Source organism: Apis mellifera, linkage group LG6 (assembly GCF_003254395.2).
Source record: "Apis mellifera strain DH4 linkage group LG6, Amel_HAv3.1, whole genome shotgun sequence".
Taxonomy (NCBI): domain Eukaryota; kingdom Metazoa; phylum Arthropoda; class Insecta; order Hymenoptera; family Apidae; genus Apis; species Apis mellifera.
The window spans coordinates 8,852,035-8,872,540 of NC_037643.1; the positions used below are offsets into that span (position 1 = coordinate 8,852,035).

Sequence of the window (20,506 nt, forward strand, 5' to 3'; positions counted from 1 at the left end):
ATTCCTCGACGGAATTATCGTGTCCTTTCCCCGTCGAAGGGGCGCCAGCCACGCCAATGTCCGAATGTCGGCCCCACGCTTCGGCCATCACGGCGTCCACACGAGGGATTCTTTTCCGGGCAGCGCCATAGATGATAATCGGGCAGCGGCGGCGGTGTTGCGCGGCGTGGCGAAACTCGTGCGAGTATCCAAGGTATATAGGTGGAAAAGCGAGGAACAACCAATCAGAGGGCAACCTCCCTGGGGACGCGACGTTGCCATGGTTGCGTTCGAACCCTCTTAGGCCGTCTGTGCCGGATCCCTCACGGCTTGCTCGGGATATGCCGCGTGCGGCGTGGCGTTTCGTAGCCGAATCCGCCACGCCATGTCCTGGCCCATGCCACGCTTTTACTCTCTCTCTCTCTTGCATCGTCACAATTGTCCTCGTTTCCAACGAGAATCATTGCTGTGTGTGTGTGTATATATATATATATATATAGAGAGAGAGAATCTTTTTTACTTCTTCTCTCAATCTTTCTCTTTCCTTCTGCTCCACCCCTTCTTCTCCACTTTTCTACCTTTTTTTCCTCCCTTCACTCTCTCATTCTCCCTTTGTTCCAAGGGAGTAGGTAGAAGAAGAAGGATCATTCCTCTTCCTTTATCTTTCCTCTCCTATCCATCTTCCTCTCTCTCTCACCCTGTGCTTTCTCCGTTTCTCTCTCTCTGTCTTCCTCCGCTCCACCTTCCTCCCTCCCTCCCTCCCCTCCCTCCCTCTTTATCCACCTCTCTCGCTCTCTCCAAGCTCTCTCTGCCTTTGCCTCTCGCACCGGCACTCCCGGTTTCCTGCACTTAGCAAGATCAATACCAGCCAACGAGGCTTGAAAACATGCGTCAACATGGTCTTGCACTGTTTGTACGTCCACATAACGCTCAGCGCCCGGTTACTACTACTACTACCACCACCACCGACGCGAAAGCCCGCCGGCCACTTCACCACCCCCTATCGTCGGGGCCAGGTGAGGGAGGAGGAGGAGGAGGAGGAGGAGGAGGCCGAGCGGATAGCAAGAGGGTCGAACACAGCGCGCCACGGCACGGCACGGCGCGGCCAAACAATGTTCGATAAGGCTGCGTACATATTAGCTCGTATAACCGTGCGTCACCCCATGGCTCGAGCAACGATGTTATATTAATTAATTACGATACACTCCCTCTCCCACTCGCACCCCTATTTCGTATCATCCGTACACGTTTACGCGAAATGCGATGAGAAATTATTGCTTTGTTCCAAAAAAAAAAAGAAAAAGAAAGTTTGTTCCAACAGCAAACGTATTTTGCATCGAGAAGCAAATAATCCTATTTCGTTCGTACGAGTTTGCTTCAATCGTGTTCGATCAACAAAAAGTCCCAAATTTCAAGGCGACTCCTCCGTCAAATTTCTTCAAGAAAAGTCTAAATTAGAGAGAGAAGAGGAGACACGAACGGTGGCACGCGTTGAAAAAAAGAAAAATGGTGCAAAAGAGGGTTGCATAAAGACGAGAAATCCCCCCGGGTGGTCTCGCGGATTCGTCTTTCGAGGTGTTTAACGTCCCCGTGGTCACGCGTTTCAAAGCGTTTAATGAAAGGGCGTCGTTGCACTTAACAGCCGCCCTTCTCTCCTAAGGCCGGGAGAAGACGTGTCGTGGGAGTGGAAGAGGAAGAGGAGGAAGAGGAGGAAGAGGAAGAACTTAGACGCGTAAGTAAACGAGAGAAGAGGAGTGGAACGCGTGGAAGGAGGAGAGAAAGAGAGAGGGGAAAAAAAGGGAAGAGGGGAAGGGGGAGGGAGAAAAAGGCGGAGCGAACGAGAAAGAGGAAGCACACGCCGCATTCGCACATTCACACTCACCTGGATACGTGCCTCGGGCAATCCAATCTTCTCGGCGAGACGCTCCCGTGCAAACACGTCCGGGTAATGTGTCCGCTCGAATTCTAAAACGAAACCAGTTTGCAACAAGTGCTCGTTATTAAACGTGCCTCTCCGTTGGATAGCTCGCGTGTTTTCGCGATATACTATACTTGTACAAGTAATTTACACACCCACGCGTATATATATGTATGTATGTTTGTTTTCATTTTGCGTGCGTAAGCGTGGTGGTACAATTTTATATTAATCGCGCATAATTTCGATTCACCGCGAGACAAGATTAAAAGGATAATTATCGAACGATACTCGAACACGCAGCGCCGACTTGAATGGTCGCGGATCCAATTAAAGCAGTGGTGTGCTGCTCCTGCTGAGCGAGAGAAGGCCGATATATATATATATATATATATATATATATATATATATATATATATATATATATATTTGAGGAAAGCAGTAATTTACCTCGACCGTCTCTGAATATGCATGCATCGTCGCGAAACGGAATACACAGGATCCATGACACGATCGTTCGACGTTTATATCGTTATTACCGGGTGAACGAAAATGGAGCTTTCTAGGGGGCATAGGTGTTCGTTACGTGGAAATTGAAGCTACCTATGGTACTTTTCTCTCTTTTCTTTTTTTTTTTATTGTTTTCCTCTTTTCACGGGTAGTAATTGTGAGATGGATTTTTGTAGGATGATTAAAAGAGGGAAAAAGGGGATGTTGTAGGCTGCTTCCAACCCCTTAACGTAAGCCCGTGCTTACGTTCGATATAGTTTCAATTATGAATTCCTCTACATCGTGGGATTTAATAATTTATATTTGGAAGTAACTCATTTATTTTTGAGAGAATCTTGTTTAGAATAGGATGAGCCGGTCCTCTATTATTAATACGATATACGATCTTTTTTCTAAATTATTTTAAATTATTATATATTCGTCCGAATATTTAAAGAAGGAATAAGGGTCATTGAGGAGTTTTTCTTTTAATCGATAAATTATTCCATTAGCAAAAACCAACCTTTCTCGAGGCTGTCGATCTGCTCGTTGGAGAAGGATGTTCGATTGCGCTGCAACTTCCGTTTTAACCTCAGCCGTACCTGCGAATCCTCGTCGCCTGACGAGTTGTGCTCCGAATTCCCATCCGACGTAGCCTCTTGCTGATGCGACAACAACGAGCCCGTGTCTGAAAAAAAAAACAAACGTTCCCTTCTCTTATCTTTATAATTTTCAAAAAAAAATCCTTTCCAGAAAAACATCAAATCTTCCTCCTCTTTCATCTCTTCTATTTCCCGGCTAATTTGCCGACAGTCCACGCGCGACGACGACGACGAGAAGGAAATTCGACCGAAGGAGGAGAAGAGGAGAAAAGAGGGGCATTCGAACTTTCCACCGGTTTGCCTCGAGAAGAGGGCGATCCAATTAAGGATCGGCCCCGTATCGTTCCAGCGATTTCGCGACGAACGACGCGGACTAACATTCTCGGTATATTCCTAGAAACAGCTGGCGTTAGAGAGAGAGAGGGAGAGATAAGAGGGAGGGAGAAGAAGAAAGGGAGGGCCAAGATTAAGACGGAAAACGACACACAGAGGTGTGTCCTAGCCAGTGTCTGTACGAGTGGCGATGCTGGTGGTGGTGGTCGTCATCGTCGTCGACGTTGACGGCTCCCGGTGAGCCGCGATTACTTTCCGCCTCCGCGCACCGAACCCTCTTTCCATCCCTCTCCTCGATACCTTCCTGCCATTTCCTCTCCCTCCCCTTTCCTGTCCATCCCTTCGTCCCTATATACTCGCCCTTACGCCACACACTTATATGTATGTATCTGTCTAGATGTGTATGTATATATCGTTCGTCAGCTGCTCGCTTTCTCGTTCGCTCATCTCTCGCGCATCGCGCACCACCCACCCTTTCTCCACCGCCTTCTCTCTGCCACGACCCTCTACTACGAAATCTCTCGCCAACTTCCCTCTCTCGCGATCCGAAATACCGCCATCCTCAAACGTGTGTATATATAATGTACGTGTGTGTGTATATATATAGCGATGTGACCACCCTCTTCGCCCCTCGCCCCTCGCCAAGTGAAATCATCGTCTGTATACGCTTTTACGTGGGATATTTTCTACTTATTCGAGTAGAAGGGTGCGAAGAGCGTTTTCGAGAGTGAAACTGTGTAGTTCGAGAGTTTCTTTTTTTTTTTTTTGAGAGTGTAGGTGTTATTGTATTATTGGACGAGATGGGGGAAGAGTAATTTGTTTAAGAGTTAGGATTAGTAGAAATTCGAGTGTTGTTTTAATTTTCTTAGAATTTGGAATTACATCATTCGGAAAAGTATTTTTATTGGCGTGGAAGAGGAGATATTGAAAAATGGAAGGGAAAATTAATTTTTACAATTTTATCATAAATTTTTGAATATATATATATATGAATCAAGTGAAATCATCGTCGCTTTTACGTGGGATATTTTCTACTTATTCGAGTAGAAGGGTGCGAAGAGCGTTTTCGAGAGTGAAACTGTGTAGTTCGAGAGTTTTTTCTTTTTTTGAGAGTGTAGGTGTTATTGTATTATTATTGGACAAGATGGGGGAAGAGTAATTTGTTTAAGAGTTAGGATTAGTAGAAATTCGAGTGTTTAATTTTCTTGGAATTTGGAATTATTCGGAATTTCTTGGAAAGTATTTTTATTGGCGTGGAAGGGAAAATTAATTTTTACAATTTTCTCACATAAATTTTTGAATATATATATATATATATATATATATATATATATATGAATCGATATATCAGGTTTTATATTGCACATTGATTATCAGAAATATCGGATATTTAGTCCATCGAATTAGCACAATTCCCCTAATCAGCTTATCTCGAATTCGCGGTCACATTCAGAGCCATCATCCGTGGAGAGGAGCGCAGCCACCGATTGGCCTTGATCCTATTAAGAAGAAGAGGAGGAGAAGAGACACCATTTTTTCCTTTCTTCTTTTCTCGTGGAATGGAAGGAACGCGTGCACCGGCGAGAATACCGCACAATGCGGACGCAATAACGGGACGAGAGGGTGTTGCGCGTACACGAGCAGATTATAATACGTGGAGGGCGCTCCCCCTCCCTTGACTTTGAACCTCGCCTCGAGACCATTGTCGAGATCCGTCGCCGCACGGCGAGAAGAAGTGGATCGAGAGGATTCCTGTGCCGTTTGTCCGATTCTTTCCACACCCTTCCCTTCGACGGCGCGAGAGAAAGGTGAAAAGGAACCATTGACTGTGCTCGATGAACGGTAACAATTTCGTTTACGTATGGAGCAAGTTGAAAAGCGATGGGGATGGTGAAAAGGATTTTTCCTTGTTGATTTTCGCGGGTGCCGATGGGTCTAATCGATAGATAAATACGTTTTCTTCTTCTTTTTTTCCTTCGAATTCTCGATCAAATCAAAAGATCATTAAGAATTCAAAAAAAATCGATTTAAAAGTTTACCTAAAAAAAATTATTCGGATAATAACGTTAAAAGAATTCTCGTTCGCTTGACGAAAAAAAGGAAGAAAAAAAAGAAAACACTCTTCTTCCAAATAATCAGAATCGCGAACAATAAAGGATCAGCATTAACGAAGTGGAGGAACACAAGAAGAGATTCTTCGGGCGAGGAAACACGGTGGCGCGTCGCGCTTAGCAATTAACGTATAATTGGGACTCACCGCTTCGTTTGAGAAGGGAATCGTCGCGGCCGTGAAGCTGGCTGCCGGGTAGAAGCGACTGGCCAGAGGCCGGGGTCGCCGCCGTCGGGATCCCCGTGGCCAAGGGATGATGAGAGGGCGTAGCGGAATACCAAGCCGGTGGCCAACCTGCAGCCTGCCCATTGAACATCCGTAGCTTATCGTACACGCTCTCGGCACCCTGATGCGCTTGCACTGCCGCCGCCTGTTGCTCCTTCTGCGAGGCGAGGTTCCTCAGCACCCTGTTGATGGACGACACCTGCCGAAATACCAATCGATGCGAATTACATTCAATCTGATGGGCTGATCCAGTCATAGCAAGAGAGAAATCGAAGAGGAAGATTTTTTCTCTCGCGTAGAAATAGCGATAAAATGCGTTGAAAAGGTTTACGTTTCGCAAGTAGCGCATATATATATATATATATACTGTTTTATCGATCGAGCATTCGATCGAGTTCTTTTCTCGAATATTCTCAAGAGCGAAGAAAAGATCGAACATCGTGGTATTAATTATATATATTGTTGAGAAGATATAAAGAATGGAATGCAGGGGAGAATTGTTCGAGATCGAGAGATCAATAGGAGAAAATCGTGCACAATCAGTTGGGAAAAAAGCTCGTCCATTGTAAGTTGCATGGTAACATGTTTCGCAAGTAGCGCATACGTATATATATATATATATATATACTGTTTTATCGATCGAGCATTCGATCGAATTCTTTTCTCGAATATTCTCAAGAGTGAAGAAAAGATCGAACATCGTGGTATTAATTATATATATTGATGAGAAGATATAAAGAATGGAAGAGGAGTTGTTCGAGATCGAGAGATCAATAGGAGAAAATCACGCACAATCACGAGGAATTGAGAAAAAAGCTCGTCCATTGTAAGTTGCATGGTAACGTGTTTCGCAAGTAACGCATATATATATATATATATATATATATATATATATATATATATATATATATATATATATATACTGTTTTATCGATCGAGCATTCGATCGAGTTCTTTTCTCGAATATTCTCAAGAATAAAGAAAAGATTGAACATCGTGGCATTAATTACGATATATATTGATGAGAGAGTAGAATGCAGGGGAGAATTGTTGGAGATCGAGAGATCAAATAGGAGAAAATACGCGCGCAATCTGGGGTTGGGAAAAAAGCTCGCCCATTGTAAGTTACATGGTAACGTTTTTTGAAACGGTGATTGGTTTTTTCGTTTACCGAACGGCGACACGATCGTTTTCAGGAAAGTATCGCGGATTGATTTAGCGGATTGTTTGACAAGTATCAAATCGTTAGAACGTGGTAGAATAGTAAAACCACGGAGCGGTTGTGATTGAAAGGAGTTTGTTTGTTGTAAGTTGGCTCTATCGAGCGATTGGTTTTTCGATTTATCGAACGGCGAGTAGATTTTTAGAAAACTATACGGAATATCATGAATAGAAGATTCGTATCGAACTCTCTCTCGTAACTCTCTCTCTCTCTCTCTCTCTCTCTTTCCCGCCAATTCCAACGAACATTGCACGAATATCTTACTAATCTTACACATCGTTCGTTCGACGAAAAAGGAAACACGAACGTATCGTTTAATCGATTATCGTGAAAATTTCCAGGATTTAATTGAACGCTCGTGGAGAAGAAAGAAACGTGGTCAATCGCGAAAGATCGCTCTCAAGAAACGCAAAGAGGAAGGAGAACGACGAAAGAGAGGAGGAAAACTTTTTTCCCAAAGTTTCATCCTCTTCTTTCCTCGCGACAATCATTTCCATAGTTACATAGTCGGTTGTCTCTCGTTCATCACTCCCTCCCATCTCTCTCTCTCTCTCTTCCGTTCTCTTTGCCGACCTTCACGTCGAGGGAGAGACTAACAGATGAAAGGACACCGCCATCCAATTATTATTACATAAAACGGTTTCCATGGCTCTTCGCTCCCCTAACCAACGATGGTGGAGCGCGCGCGGTCTTCTTCACCTTGTACCGAACCACTGGCCAACTCTAAAGTTATAACGAGCCACGGGGGCGAGCCTTGTGCTCTCGACTCTCGCGCATAATAGTCTCGCTCGCTGTTCTACGCGCGCTCAACCCCCTCTACATCCCCCTTCTTCATCCCCCTCCCTCCTCCTCCAAAACATCGAACGGTGCACAGCAAGTCGTATATACGTAGCCCATAACTCTCTCTGGTGCATTCACTCCACCATGGATCTCTCTCTTTCTCTTCCCCGTAGACGTGTGGAGGATATCGAGCGAGGCTTCTTAATTACTCGGCTTACTCGTTGAAAGGTTCGATGAGAGAGGGAAGAGAGAGAGAAAGGGAGATCCTTTCCTCGAGTTTAAGACGAAATAATGGGCGTGTGTATGCGGTATGGTCGGGTGCCAACAACAACCAACGTTGTTGTACACTCGAGTATGCACGGGTCAAGAGAAAGAACGCGTACAGAGGGGAAGGGGTTCGCGCGGTTATTACGTGGAATAAAAGCCGATAAATTCAATCGTGTGCTTTTTGTGCGCGCCGCCCCGGCGAGGGATCGATCTCGAGCGTCGTCGAGCCTCTCGAGTTTTTTAACTTTAAGCTTTATAATAAGCGAAACAACGTTTAACACTGGATGCCAATCTCGAAGCGGTTAAAATGTTAACACGGGAAAATAGTTCTGAAAAGAATTTGATTGAAAAATCCTTCATTCGTGGATAAGCTTCGAGAATTTTCTAATCAATAATTAATAACAATTTTTGTTTTAATCGAAACTCGGAGGCACGATTTGAAGAAAGCATTAATTAAATAAAACATCACAGCGTGGAATTTCTCTTTTCTCTGTATACACCATCCTGAACCCGCTCTCTCTCATATATCCGAGTTTCTTAGGAAATTGCGCAAACCCATCGAACAGATCCAAACAAACGAAACTCGACGTAATACGAAGCAAGGAGAGTCCTCCCTCCCCCTCCTTGTTCCTTAACCGGAATCAATCCAACAGGGAGGGGGTGGTGGTAGGTTACCTCGAAGGGAGACGTGGAAAGTTGGTATCGCAAGATTCGTCTCAATCCTGCGGAATAATGGCCACGAGAGAGAGAGAGAGAGAGAGAGAGGATGGAAAGGACGTTTTCGAGACTAACTGCATACAACTGCATCGAGAAGACGGAGAAAGGGGGAGAGAGAGAGTTCCACAGGCAGAGTTCCAGAGGCAAGCAAGCAAGCCCAGCCAGCCAGCCTAGGCTTTCCATCATCAAACCAAGCAACCTGGCTGTTCTACGCTTCGCTCCACTCGGCTCTCGCCGCACAACAGCCGCAGCACCGATGCAGACCATTACACGCGCGACCGGACACGAATAATTGTGCAACACGCTTAACTGATCCCATTCACCCTGATTCTACCCGCTTCCATCCGCTCGTCGGCGACTAACCCCGTCGCACCCCATTGCCGCGGACGATATGTACCCACCGCAACAACCGGCGCACCACCACCACCATCGTCATCGTCATTGCTATCATTACCGTTAACGTCGTTGCCGTCGTTGCGCGAGACAATCGCCGTCGTCGTCATCGCTGGAATCCCCTCTCTCTCTCCCTTTTCCCTTCCTCGATCGAAGATCCCTCGAAACGATTCGTTGATACGTTTCGAGGACTCCATTCGATGGAATTTCGTTGGAATTGATTTGGGAAGCGAATTATTGTTTATTAAAAAATTATGATACGTAAGAGGAGCTTCAAAGAGAAACTACTGTTTTATATATATGATTCGTGACACAATCTCGTTACGGGAGCGAGATTTTCATCACCTTTCCTCTTCGACAATTTTAGAAAAATTACAATCTCTGTGATCGTTATAACGATCGTTCCATTCGATTTTAAAAGATCTCTCGATCGAAGATCCCTCGAAACGATTCGTTGATACGTTTCGAGGACGAGGACTCCATTCGATGGAATTTCGTTGGAATTGATTTGGGAAGCGAATTATTGTTTATTAAAAAATTATGATACGAGGAGCTTCAAAGAGAAACTACTGTTTTATATATATGATTCGTGATACAATCTTGTTACGGGAGCGAGATTTTCATCACCTTTCGACAATTCTAGAAAAATTACAATCTCTGTGATCGTTATAACGATCGTTCCATTCGATTTTAAAAGATCCCTCGATCGAAGATCCTTTGAAATGATTCGTTGATACGTTTCGAGGACTCCATTCGATGGAATTTCGTTGGAATTGATTTGGGAAGCGAATTATTGTTTATTAAAAAATTATGATACGTAAGAGGAGCTTCAAAGAGAAACTACTGTTTTATATATATGATTCGTGATACAATCTCGTTACGGGAGCGAGATTTTCATCACTTTTCCTCTTCGACAATTCTAGAAAAATTACAATCTCTGTGATCGTTATAACGATCGTTCCATTCGATTTTAAAAGATCCCTCGAAACGATTCGTTGATACGTTTCGAGGAGCAAGAGGACTCCATTCGAAGGAATTTCGTTGGAATTGATTTGGAATTATTGTTTATTAAAAAATTATGATACGTAAGAGGAGCTTCAAAGAGAAACTACTGTTTTATATATATGATTCGTGACACAATCTCGTTACGGGAGCGAGATTTTCATCACCTTTCCTCTTCGACAATTCTAGAAAAATTACAATCTCTGATCATTATAACGATCGTTCCACGATTTTAAAAGATCGAGCACATTTCTTCTTTCTGAACCGGATAAGCATCGACGATAAAAAGCGAATACTCTCTTTCTCTCTCTCTTTCTCGCCGATTGATCACCACCCCTCCCCTGTGAACGAACGAACAGGATTCGTGCGCTCTGTTCCCAGAGAATCGGTAAAAGCGAGTGGTTCCTCCTTCCTCGACGAGCCGACGGATAACGACTCGTACGCGTGTCATCCCCTTCGGTATTCCCGACAGCCACCAGGCCGGAATGGTTGGAAAGGGGGGGGGGGGGCTGTTGTAGCCGGCTACGCTTCCTCTTCTCTGCGAAGGAAAAGGCCTTTGCACGCACGCGACAGACGCTCTCCTCCGGATCGAAGGGGATGGTGTTGCGGATTCGAGGAATATGGAGGAATATCGATGAGGAAAGGATGTTTGAAGGTATGGTATATGGGAGCAGGGGAAGAGCCAGAACCCAAGGGGTGGACAATACCGAGAGGCCCCCGCGTAATGGAGCGATTACCTATCCCACCCGATCGTATTGACGAGACTTTGATTAGGGTCGAGTGGCCGGATCCGACGGGTGAGTGCCGACCCGTCGTCAGGGGTGCGCCCTGATAAACCGCCGCCACTGCACAAAGCGAATCCTCCTAGGCGAATGAGCATCCTGGACGTTCCAACGAGCGGATGGAACGCGGACTCCGCATTGCGCTTTTCTTCTCCGTCTCTCGAATCGGCAGATGATTACCTACTGCTCCGGGGTCATTTGCTAATTGCACACGAGAGTTCGAACGAGAGTTGAGGAGGAAACGGGTTCATCCCTTGTTTCGATGAGTTGTTCGTGGACGACGATCGATTATTGACGACGAGATCGATGGTGTTTGGAGACATTGTTTTCGATGGAATAATAACGAGAAGGATACTCACACTCGGTATGTTGTCGTTGTTGCAAACACCCTCTTGCAAAAGTCGATCGCGAATCTCCCAAGCGAAAATCGATGGACACTCCCGTTTATAGTCGGCGATTTTGTTCACCACCGGCGTGGTCGCCACACGTGGCTTGCTACCGCCAATTGCACGTGGTTTAATTGAACCGGTCTCGTAGTACCTGGAAAAATAAACCAATTTCTTCGTTGGCGGAGAGAATGAAACGCCAATTGGAACAAGCTATATGTACAACGGTATAATAAATATTTTCTTTCATATCTCAATCGAAATTGATATAGAAAAAATATGGAAAAAAGTAATAATGGAATCGATTAACACGAGATAAATTAAATTAAAATGCAAAAGTGACATCCTTGCTAAACCTCGTATACATCTTTCATTATTATTCGAAACAAGTATGATGGATTTGACGAACTTTTTCAACGATGATCTCGTGTACTTAGATCACTGACCTGCCTAGTATCTTGGAGACGCAGCCATTGCTGACTTGCAGTATACGCGAGATGTCGCATGGTCTAGCACCACTGTGGGCCAGTTCAACGATCTTCTGTCTTGTAGAGTCTGGTAATGGTCGGCCATTGACGTAAACACCGCCAAGCTGGTTAACCCCGCTGTGTCCTGCAGCCGAGCACCCAAATATTGAGTTCTGTCCGACCATAGAACCCCCGCCAATACCCGCACCACCCCCGTGCATCAAGTCCTCCTCTGTGAACCAAAATCGCGCGCCAACGTGTATTCTGTCACTTAGCCAGGTTGTGTCTGGTTGAATAAACACACACCGGCCCATATGTGTCCACTTGTGTACCACGCGTGGCCCACGTTCTTATTAGCCTGATTGCACCGCGTGTGCATCGTCATCATCGCCGTGGACACACATAGGTGGTGACGAACCGCGTGCTATCGATAATGGCTACCCGTTCTCCATTTGCCATACGCTTGTGTACCAAACGTGGGGGGGAGGGGGATCTGTGTCGTCGACTTCACCGTATCAAAGGTGTGAAATTCGATTTGCCCACCAACGATTAACCCCCCTTCAAATACATCGTCGAGGAAATATCGACGAAACATCCTGTAGAAGAATCATTTTTCATCGAAGATGCGTATAATTATAAAATAGAATATTGTTTATTAAACCTTTGAAAATAGATACTATTATACTTTTCCTCGTTTGTTTTAAATAATAATGGAAGGAATTAAACTAATTTTTCACGCGTATTAAAGTATTACATGCGTAGGAGTGAATATTTGTCAAATTAATTTTACAATTGAACTTATTGTTTTTTAGATTTATTTGATAATGAAGAATGGTGTTTAAAAAGAGATAAAAATATATCTGAATTGTGGAAAGATGGAAGTGTTTATATATGTATTCTTTTTTTTTTTTACTAATAATAATGTTTGCAAGAGTTAATGAGGAATCATTAAGCGCTTGAAATTGTCTGGAAGACGAGCTTGGAAAAGATTAATCCTCGTGTACCATTCTGTGATAATATATATCATGATCGTTGGAAAATGGAATGGAAATCCGAAATAACGTAGTTTCGAAGCTGCTGTAAATCGTGAACAATTTTGAATTTTCCAGAATAAACAACTGCACGTGATAAACACGAATACAACGACTTTTAATAATTACAATATACATAATAATACACGAGTCAAAAGGTAGACAATGAATGTTTAAAAAAAAGAAAAAAAAAAACGCCATTGTTAATTCCGTTACGCGACACAGATGGCACGATTGTAACAGTCTACAATTGCGGAGGTACAATTCCAAACACTAAAGAGTACACTGGACAATATTTGCGTTGGTTAATCGATGAAAATACCCGAAACCACAATTAACTCGTTTTTCGACGACACACGTTCGTAAAAATCAATAAACTTTTGTTAAATTTAACGAGATAAACGACTGCAAATAATCAAGCTATTCGCCCACGGTTTATCAAAATGTATTTTCAGAAATAAAACAATGAAAACGAGTTTAATAAAAAATAAAATAAAAAATAATGAAAAAAAACAGAGAGAAAAAATATCTTTCATTCTCGTTGTACTCGTAGCGACGATTCACGTGAAATCATCGAAGACTATGCTTTAGACATTCTAGAAGGCATTTAAAGAATTCACCGTTTTATCGAGTATTAAGAAATAGAAAGTAAGATGGATGCGGACAAAAATGAGTCCTTTGCTCTTTTGTCGTCGATCTTTCTCTGAATTTACGTCGTGCTAACGCCGACAGCGTGCAAAGAATAAGAACGAGGAGTGAACCCCGTAGTTGTGCGTACTTACACACGGGGTACACACGGCCAGGCGCAGGGACCGCGGCAAGGACCTACACCATTCCCGGCATTGCTGCTCGCGCTAAATGCATCTTGCAATTAACGAATTTAATTAATCTACCGCTTTTGCGGCATGCAAAACGACAAGAAATAGTTGAAACGCAATTTGAATGGGTCTGCTCGTGGTGCTGCAGCACCGTATGAAACCACTTTGTGTGTAACGTCGGAGCACACCATGGCGCTTTCATCAGACTTTAGCCGGCGTTAAGAGAGGGCCGAAATTCCACACGTTTCGTGCTTATTTCACGCTTAAAGTAGGCACGTTTCCGCTCTGCAACTATCTGTCACTTTTACTCGTCTAAAAATGCACAACTACTTCGCGATTGTGTCGACGATCAGACACAATCGAGAATTGTATTCTCTTTTCTATTTTTTTTTTTTTTTTTTTTTCTATTTCAATTGATACCTTAGTAAGAAAAAAAAATAGAATGAGAATATTCATTTGCAGCTTTCGAGTTTATTACAAGTTAAACACAAGTTATCTTGCGTTTGGTATTAAAAATGAAGACGATAAAATTTTGAATAAATAACGAAAGATTTCTAAACTTTTTTTTACCAATATACAGTATATATATTTGGATATAAATATATTTTGAATATTTTATAACAAACTGCATATTATTTTATATTATTAATTTTTATCTAAATCATATTATCGATCGCCAATCGTTAATTTATCGATCAATCATTATTTTCTTCGCCTATGATATATTATACTTATTAAACATTTTTAAATTAATTAAATTTATACAAAAATGCTAATCAAATTATCCAAACGAATAATACAATATTTTTATATCGAACATAACATTTAAAAATACGACTTGTTAATAGGTAAGGTAAGCAATTATATAAATTTACAAGATAAGTTTTCTAATTTTTATATTATTATCGCGAATTCCTATCTGAATACACAGTCGTTAAAGAACAAGGTAAACGAGAATTTTGCATAAGATATTAAACAGATATCGCGAGTAACGAGCACTTTTATAGTTTGATGACAGAACAGAAAATCAAGACAGTCTGTCGAACGAAACAGCGTAAAGTCTATTCGATTATGCATGCTGCGTAAAAGAGATGATAACGATATAGCGTTAAGACATTTTCCTTGATCCGATTAAAATGGCGAATATCCTTCGAAAATCCAACGACAAAATGGCCGATGAATATTCATTCGATGCCTATTCGAATAACCACAAGTATGTAAATATGGCCAATGCACATTTTTGATGCGTGCGTTGTATTATGGGGATAGCACATCGCATCACATCTTTCGAGATAACACCGGGATTTGCACATTCGCATGTATTACTAACCATCTAATATTTATACACAGTACTTCTTTCATTCAAAAGAAGATTATATCTTTCGCGATGAACACATTTTGCTTTATACCAACATAAGATATCACTGTTAAATACACGATCAATAATGTGCATCAAACTATACCTAACACTCGTGGTAAATTATTTAATCAAAAGCGAATAAGAAACGCTCTTCAACGCTCTTTATTCATATCGATCAATCTTGAATACAACATATAATGTAATTATTTATACGGATCCGATTGATTTCACATATTGAAAATCACGATCCAAGAAATCAAGCGAAAATCAGAATGCCCTCGATCAGATCCCCTCGCGGAGAGTATTGTTTTCCTTTAAAACTCGCCCGTCGTAAAAATAAACTATTGTTAAAGGCATCGAAATCCCGGCGCTGCGAGAAAACCCCGTCGTCGTCTCCGCTTTGTGGGACGACGCAAACCCGTCACTGGTTTTTCACCAGTTTTAATTCATTACAAAGAGGGTGTGACTCGGACATATACATAGGTATACACGGAGGAGGAGAGATCCCGGCTGGACGACGAATACACAAAGTAAAATCCTTTCTCTCTCTCCCTCTTCCTCTCCCTACCGATCGTCTACTATCCCTTCCACTCTATTCCTCTCTCTCTCTCTCTCTCGTCTCGCACGAGGAGAGCGAATCGTCCGTAGCGCTCAGCACCGACGACCCGTGCACACGCCGTCCGCACACATTCTTTATATATAATTTCGCGTTAATCTACGCGACGACCAGCGCAAAAGCGAGTCATGCCGCAAAGTGAGGCAAAAAGGTTCCACTTGGCTGAGCGTGAAACGGGACACAGATTAAATCCCATCCTGCCGGCGCACGACGTCGCGGCACCCTTCCTCTCCGTCCAACTTCCCTCCCCGCTACGCCATCGGCCCCCTCTTATGCCACCCTACCTTCCATCACACTCCCTCGCTGCGCGGTCCCCTACCCCTCTTCCACCTTCACCGTGGCCGACCTCCCTCGCCAAACAACCTCTGAACCTACCGTTCCTAACGCTACCGCCCTAGACAAGAGGGGTTGGGGCAGTGGGAAAATTCTGCCATTTCGTTCTCTTTAAGCGCAGAAATACTTGTCTGCTGTATAAATACATTCTTCGTGCCGATTAATACCATTTTCACTTGTTTTGCACTTTGCGGTAACTTTTCGTTCGTTTCTAGCTTAACACGGTGTATAAATAGTACTGAACTACTACTAGAAGTATATCGAGTAAGTATATAGAAAGAACTGAATTCACGATATACGATATCATTGCAAATCTGTACCGATGACGCTATATGATTCGGCAGATTTATAGATAGATATTTTTAATGATGCACATTCAAGATTATTATCCTGATATTAGATAATACTGGCAAATGTGCGACTAAGTTGCGCAAAGTAAAATAGCAACGGTATGGAAAATTATGTGAAAAATGATTTAAATTCAAAAAACACTTGCCTTATATTATATAAGATGTACATTTCGTTTCCACGCGTTGATAGGTTAAGATGCACAATAAAGGATAACTGATCATATGATAATGATATTATTTTTATACACTGTTCCTTAGTCATTCTCACTAAACTATTTTAACAATGATGTAAAATCTATAAAATCTATATTTCTTTTACAATATTCTTTATTTCTATTACACAATTTCTATTAACAATAAGTAGTGAAACACACGACATTAATAGTTACTAACCGTCGCGTCGGTAACTTTGCGTCGAAACATTTTCCCATTTAGCGACTAGCGCTACACGAAAGGTGGCGAATTAACGAATTTCCAAGTGAAAAATGGCGGTGTTTATATACTCGTGCACTCGTAAATAATACAATATAGAACAGTATAAATGGTATGTTTCCCCAAGAGAAACAACAAAACGATCAGCAACGGCTGCTGGAAAGGAACGATTGATTGTTATCCGATAATAGAAACAAAACAGGCCAGCGAACCGGCTAATACGCCACTTCAATTCCCAACGATGACAGAAAGTTTACGTTAGAATGTTTGTTTAATGGAATGCAATAATATTACGCGGGTAATTAGCCAGTGCATTTTCAAGTGTCATCCTTTCGAATGTAAAAAGTTTCGTGATTGGTTCTCTTCGTGCTCGAAGACCGTCGCATACAGAGAATTCGATATAACGATACTTCTGATGTGAGTGCTACTATTCTCGTTAGAAACATAAACTCCTCGAGTAACCAATTTCTAGAACAGTCCGAAAAAGTTATGAAGTACTTTTCAAAATGCATTGCGTCGCTCCATACATCCAAATGGGTTGAAAGACATTTGTTTTGAAATATTTTTTTTTTCCTTTATAAAGTTGAATATCAAAATGTGAATATCGTAAAAGATAATTATAGTAAGTAAAATTATAAGTAAATTATAAGTAAAAATCAGGAACAATATGCAAAAACAGTTGAATTTTGAACATGAAAGTTAATTTTCTTTGTTTTTCACTAAGATATTCGAAAAGTATTATCCTCGATTCCAGAATCGCAATGACTTAATAACATTCGAAGACATAACAAGCGGAATCCCATTAAACGAAAAGTCCGCCGGTACATGAAGAGTATCTCGGCAAAGCGTACATTTCTCTGGAAATATTTTCCTTTCATTCATAGCATCAATGGCAAAGTAAAGAAGATAGAAGAGAAGTAGCACGGGAACAGATGGTACGATGTGTTTTATTTATTTCAAAAAGGAGGTAACACTTGTTAAACGTTATTATCACGTTGGGATGAAAGATTGAAAGCGAGGAGAAGGAGAAGGACGAAGATAGGATGAAGTTCACTCTGACAACTTGCTTCAAGCGTTTCTCAGGCTAAATCTACGCCACGAGGAAGCAAGAGTTTCATCTGAACGCGTCCTACCGCGACATCAAAGATGGCGTGCGGAGCACACATTCTGTAATGAGTTGAATCGCGGGTAGAGAGGTATTCTATCCATCCTTTGCTCTCTAATAGATTTAAACGTATTCTATCTTGGTCTAACCTTCCTTCTCAGGTGAATTCATTACAGGCAGTGTTAAGAAGCAGCGTTGAATTAGCGAAAGCAACGCCATCCTAACAGTGTATACTCGTTACCACGCCTCTTATTATTAAAGCCGCGAGGCATCGGATCTTCGTCGCTTTTCACCATGAAGAGAAACCACGGAACATCACGATAGCATCGAAGTTAGTAGTCGGGTGATTACACTCGTGCGTTCCTTAATTATAATTGAGAAGTCGATGGTAATGTAATTGGTATTTAAATGCACGCTGAAATAATTTAAAGTCATTGACAAACTTCTTTTATTTTCTTTAAATGTTCTTTCTTTTTACTTTATTGTTATTATTTTGTTTTTTTTAGAAGAATCGTCAAGATTTTCAATTTCTTGATAATTTTTAAGGATTTATTAATGAACTATTTTTTAAAGAAGATGAGTAATTAATTGGTAAGCTAATTTGAAATTTTATTAATGAATTCTAAAGAAAACTTTGTCAAGAAAAAAAATGATAAATAGTTTAGATATATCTTGTATAACAATGGATGGCTATTTTATTTTTATCATTTTATTTTAATGAATAATAATGAATAAATATATAAAGCTATAAATATATAAATATATATAATATTTAAAAATTATTAAATAACGAATCGAATAATTATTCCAAAATAAATTAAAAATAAATTAATGTAGTAATATAAATATAATATATTTATTAGAGTTTCAAATATCTAATTTGCATATGAGATAAATATGTTAATTTAATTATTGATTTCTTATTTAAAAATCAAAATAATTATGTTTTTTTTCTATTTTTTCATCAGCTGGATACAATATAATAGGAGTGAGAAAGCAAAAACAGTTTCATCCATAAGCGGTAGAATAAATTATAAAACTAACAGGAAATCTCGAGATGCATTACGAGCGATATCCTATTGCCTCGCCATGGATAATCCCGCACCCTCGACATTTATTGCCCCTCGAAAAGCCAGCGCAGGTAATCTCCGCAGCTTCGGCTGGCACGCGAACCGACCGGCACACGAGCGCCCATAACCATTAACAAATCTTGTAACCTAGCACGAAATAAAGTGCTCTCGTGAATCGACCGTTTGATTCCAATAGCTACGGGGGCTGCTTTTATGGGAGCAAGACGAGAGACATGAAGGGGAACCAGAAGCTGAAGAACGAAGAGGAAGCGATAGAGAATTATGGAAGAAAGAAGAGTGTCCCTATACATGTGAGCGCATACATCGTGCCACAAGGGTATTGTCGATCTCTTCTCGCAACTCGAACGCGATGCTCGAACGGTGCACACAACATCACGAAGAAAAGAGAGAGGACGACTCTTCTGTGCCCGAAACTTGGGTATTATGATCATCGAACGTAATACGATATGGCCAAACTTCGGATAAACATACACGCCCCTAGCACAACGGGCTGACCTGAACCTAAGACCTGCCGGTGAAATCAATTTTAACGGACTGAAACTAAAGGGAATTATCAGATTGATGCACAGACTTGAATTTCAGTATGGTGAAAATAGTAACTTTTGGTTGTGAGAGATTATATAGAGGAATGAAGATTTTGATTGTTGAGAATAAGAAGGGAATGATTTCACTATGGAATGTTTCTTATAAAATAAATTTTCTTATAAAAATTAAAGAAAAGGATATAAAAATAAATAAAAAAAATAAAGTATAAAAATAAAACGAATAAATTCTTGCATAATGATCATCATTTGGAAAGAAAATGTATTTTCATACAATCTTAAAAATTTCACAAATAATGAAATATATGAACAAAGATAAAAATCTAAAAAAAGGAAGATAAATGATTTATACTATGCATCATAAAGAATTCAAGAAGCAAAGTTTAAAGATTTTAAGCGATCAAAGAACAATATTTCTTACAACACAAAAAAAACCAAGTGAAATTGCAAAAATTGTGTAAAAAAATTCTCGCAACCAAAACGATTTATACCATCCATCCTCTAACTAATCTTATTGTTTCCATGCGCCGATTTATATTAAACAGAAGAGAAAGGGGCACGCACACGATTCAACATGAAACGAAAGCGAACAAAGAAGAGACAAATTGGCGGTGTAGGCGCTCTGCTTATTAAACCCAACGCCTGACCCAACCTGACCCGAAGCAATACACCCCGATTGTGCCGAGTGTTGTAGTCGGATAGGAGGGGAAAGTCGGTGGTACCGAATCGGTAGAAGCTTTTTGGGTAAAAGGCGCCACCCTTCGGCGTCGAGTCTCCGTTGAAGGGGCTGTTGGCCCGACAGAAGCCAAGGAAAGGCGTGTCGGGTTACCGGCTAACCCCGGGGGTAACCGCGAACCCCACCTAAGCCCATAAGCGTACACGTATTTGCGCACCCCTTCGTATAACTCATTGGGAAGGTCACAAATTTCGCTCGAAGGTTGCGGTACGATCCGAACCACCTATGATCCTATGGGGCACCATCGGACCACCACGTTAGCAAAAAGGTAACAAGATGTAAATTGAGACGCGTTTAGAAAGGATATACTGCTAATTAACGTAGTAGATGTTGCATGAACTTGTATATATAAAGAAATTATACAGACAATTAACAATTAATTTCTTTTGCTCGTTAAAATAATGATATGATTTTGAAAGGATT

The 20,506-nt window shown here is 41.4% G+C and overlaps 1 protein-coding gene across 4 annotated transcripts in view; it reads right to left on the reverse strand.

Moving 5' to 3' along the window:
• LOC102654776 (paired box protein Pax-6) overlaps positions 1 to 20,506 on the reverse strand; it is a 42,598-nt gene that overhangs the window by 11,757 nt on the left and 10,335 nt on the right. For 2 of the 4 annotated variants that reach the window (XR_410226.3, XM_006565376.3), the window contains exons 3-7: positions 11,649 to 11,901; positions 11,176 to 11,356; positions 5,576 to 5,852; positions 2,907 to 3,071; positions 1,862 to 1,944 (exon numbers count right to left, since the gene is read on the reverse strand). Coding sequence is in view for 3 of the 4 variants with exons in the window: in XM_006565376.3 (XP_006565439.1) it covers positions 1,862 to 1,944; positions 2,907 to 3,071; positions 5,576 to 5,852; positions 11,176 to 11,356; positions 11,649 to 11,901 (959 nt within the window). In the remaining variant the exon portion in view is untranslated. The remainder of the gene's footprint in view (positions 1 to 1,861; positions 1,945 to 2,906; positions 3,072 to 5,575; positions 5,853 to 11,175; positions 11,357 to 11,648; positions 11,902 to 20,506) is intronic. The other 2 variants (XM_006565377.3, XM_026441356.1) reach the window with 2 other exon arrangements.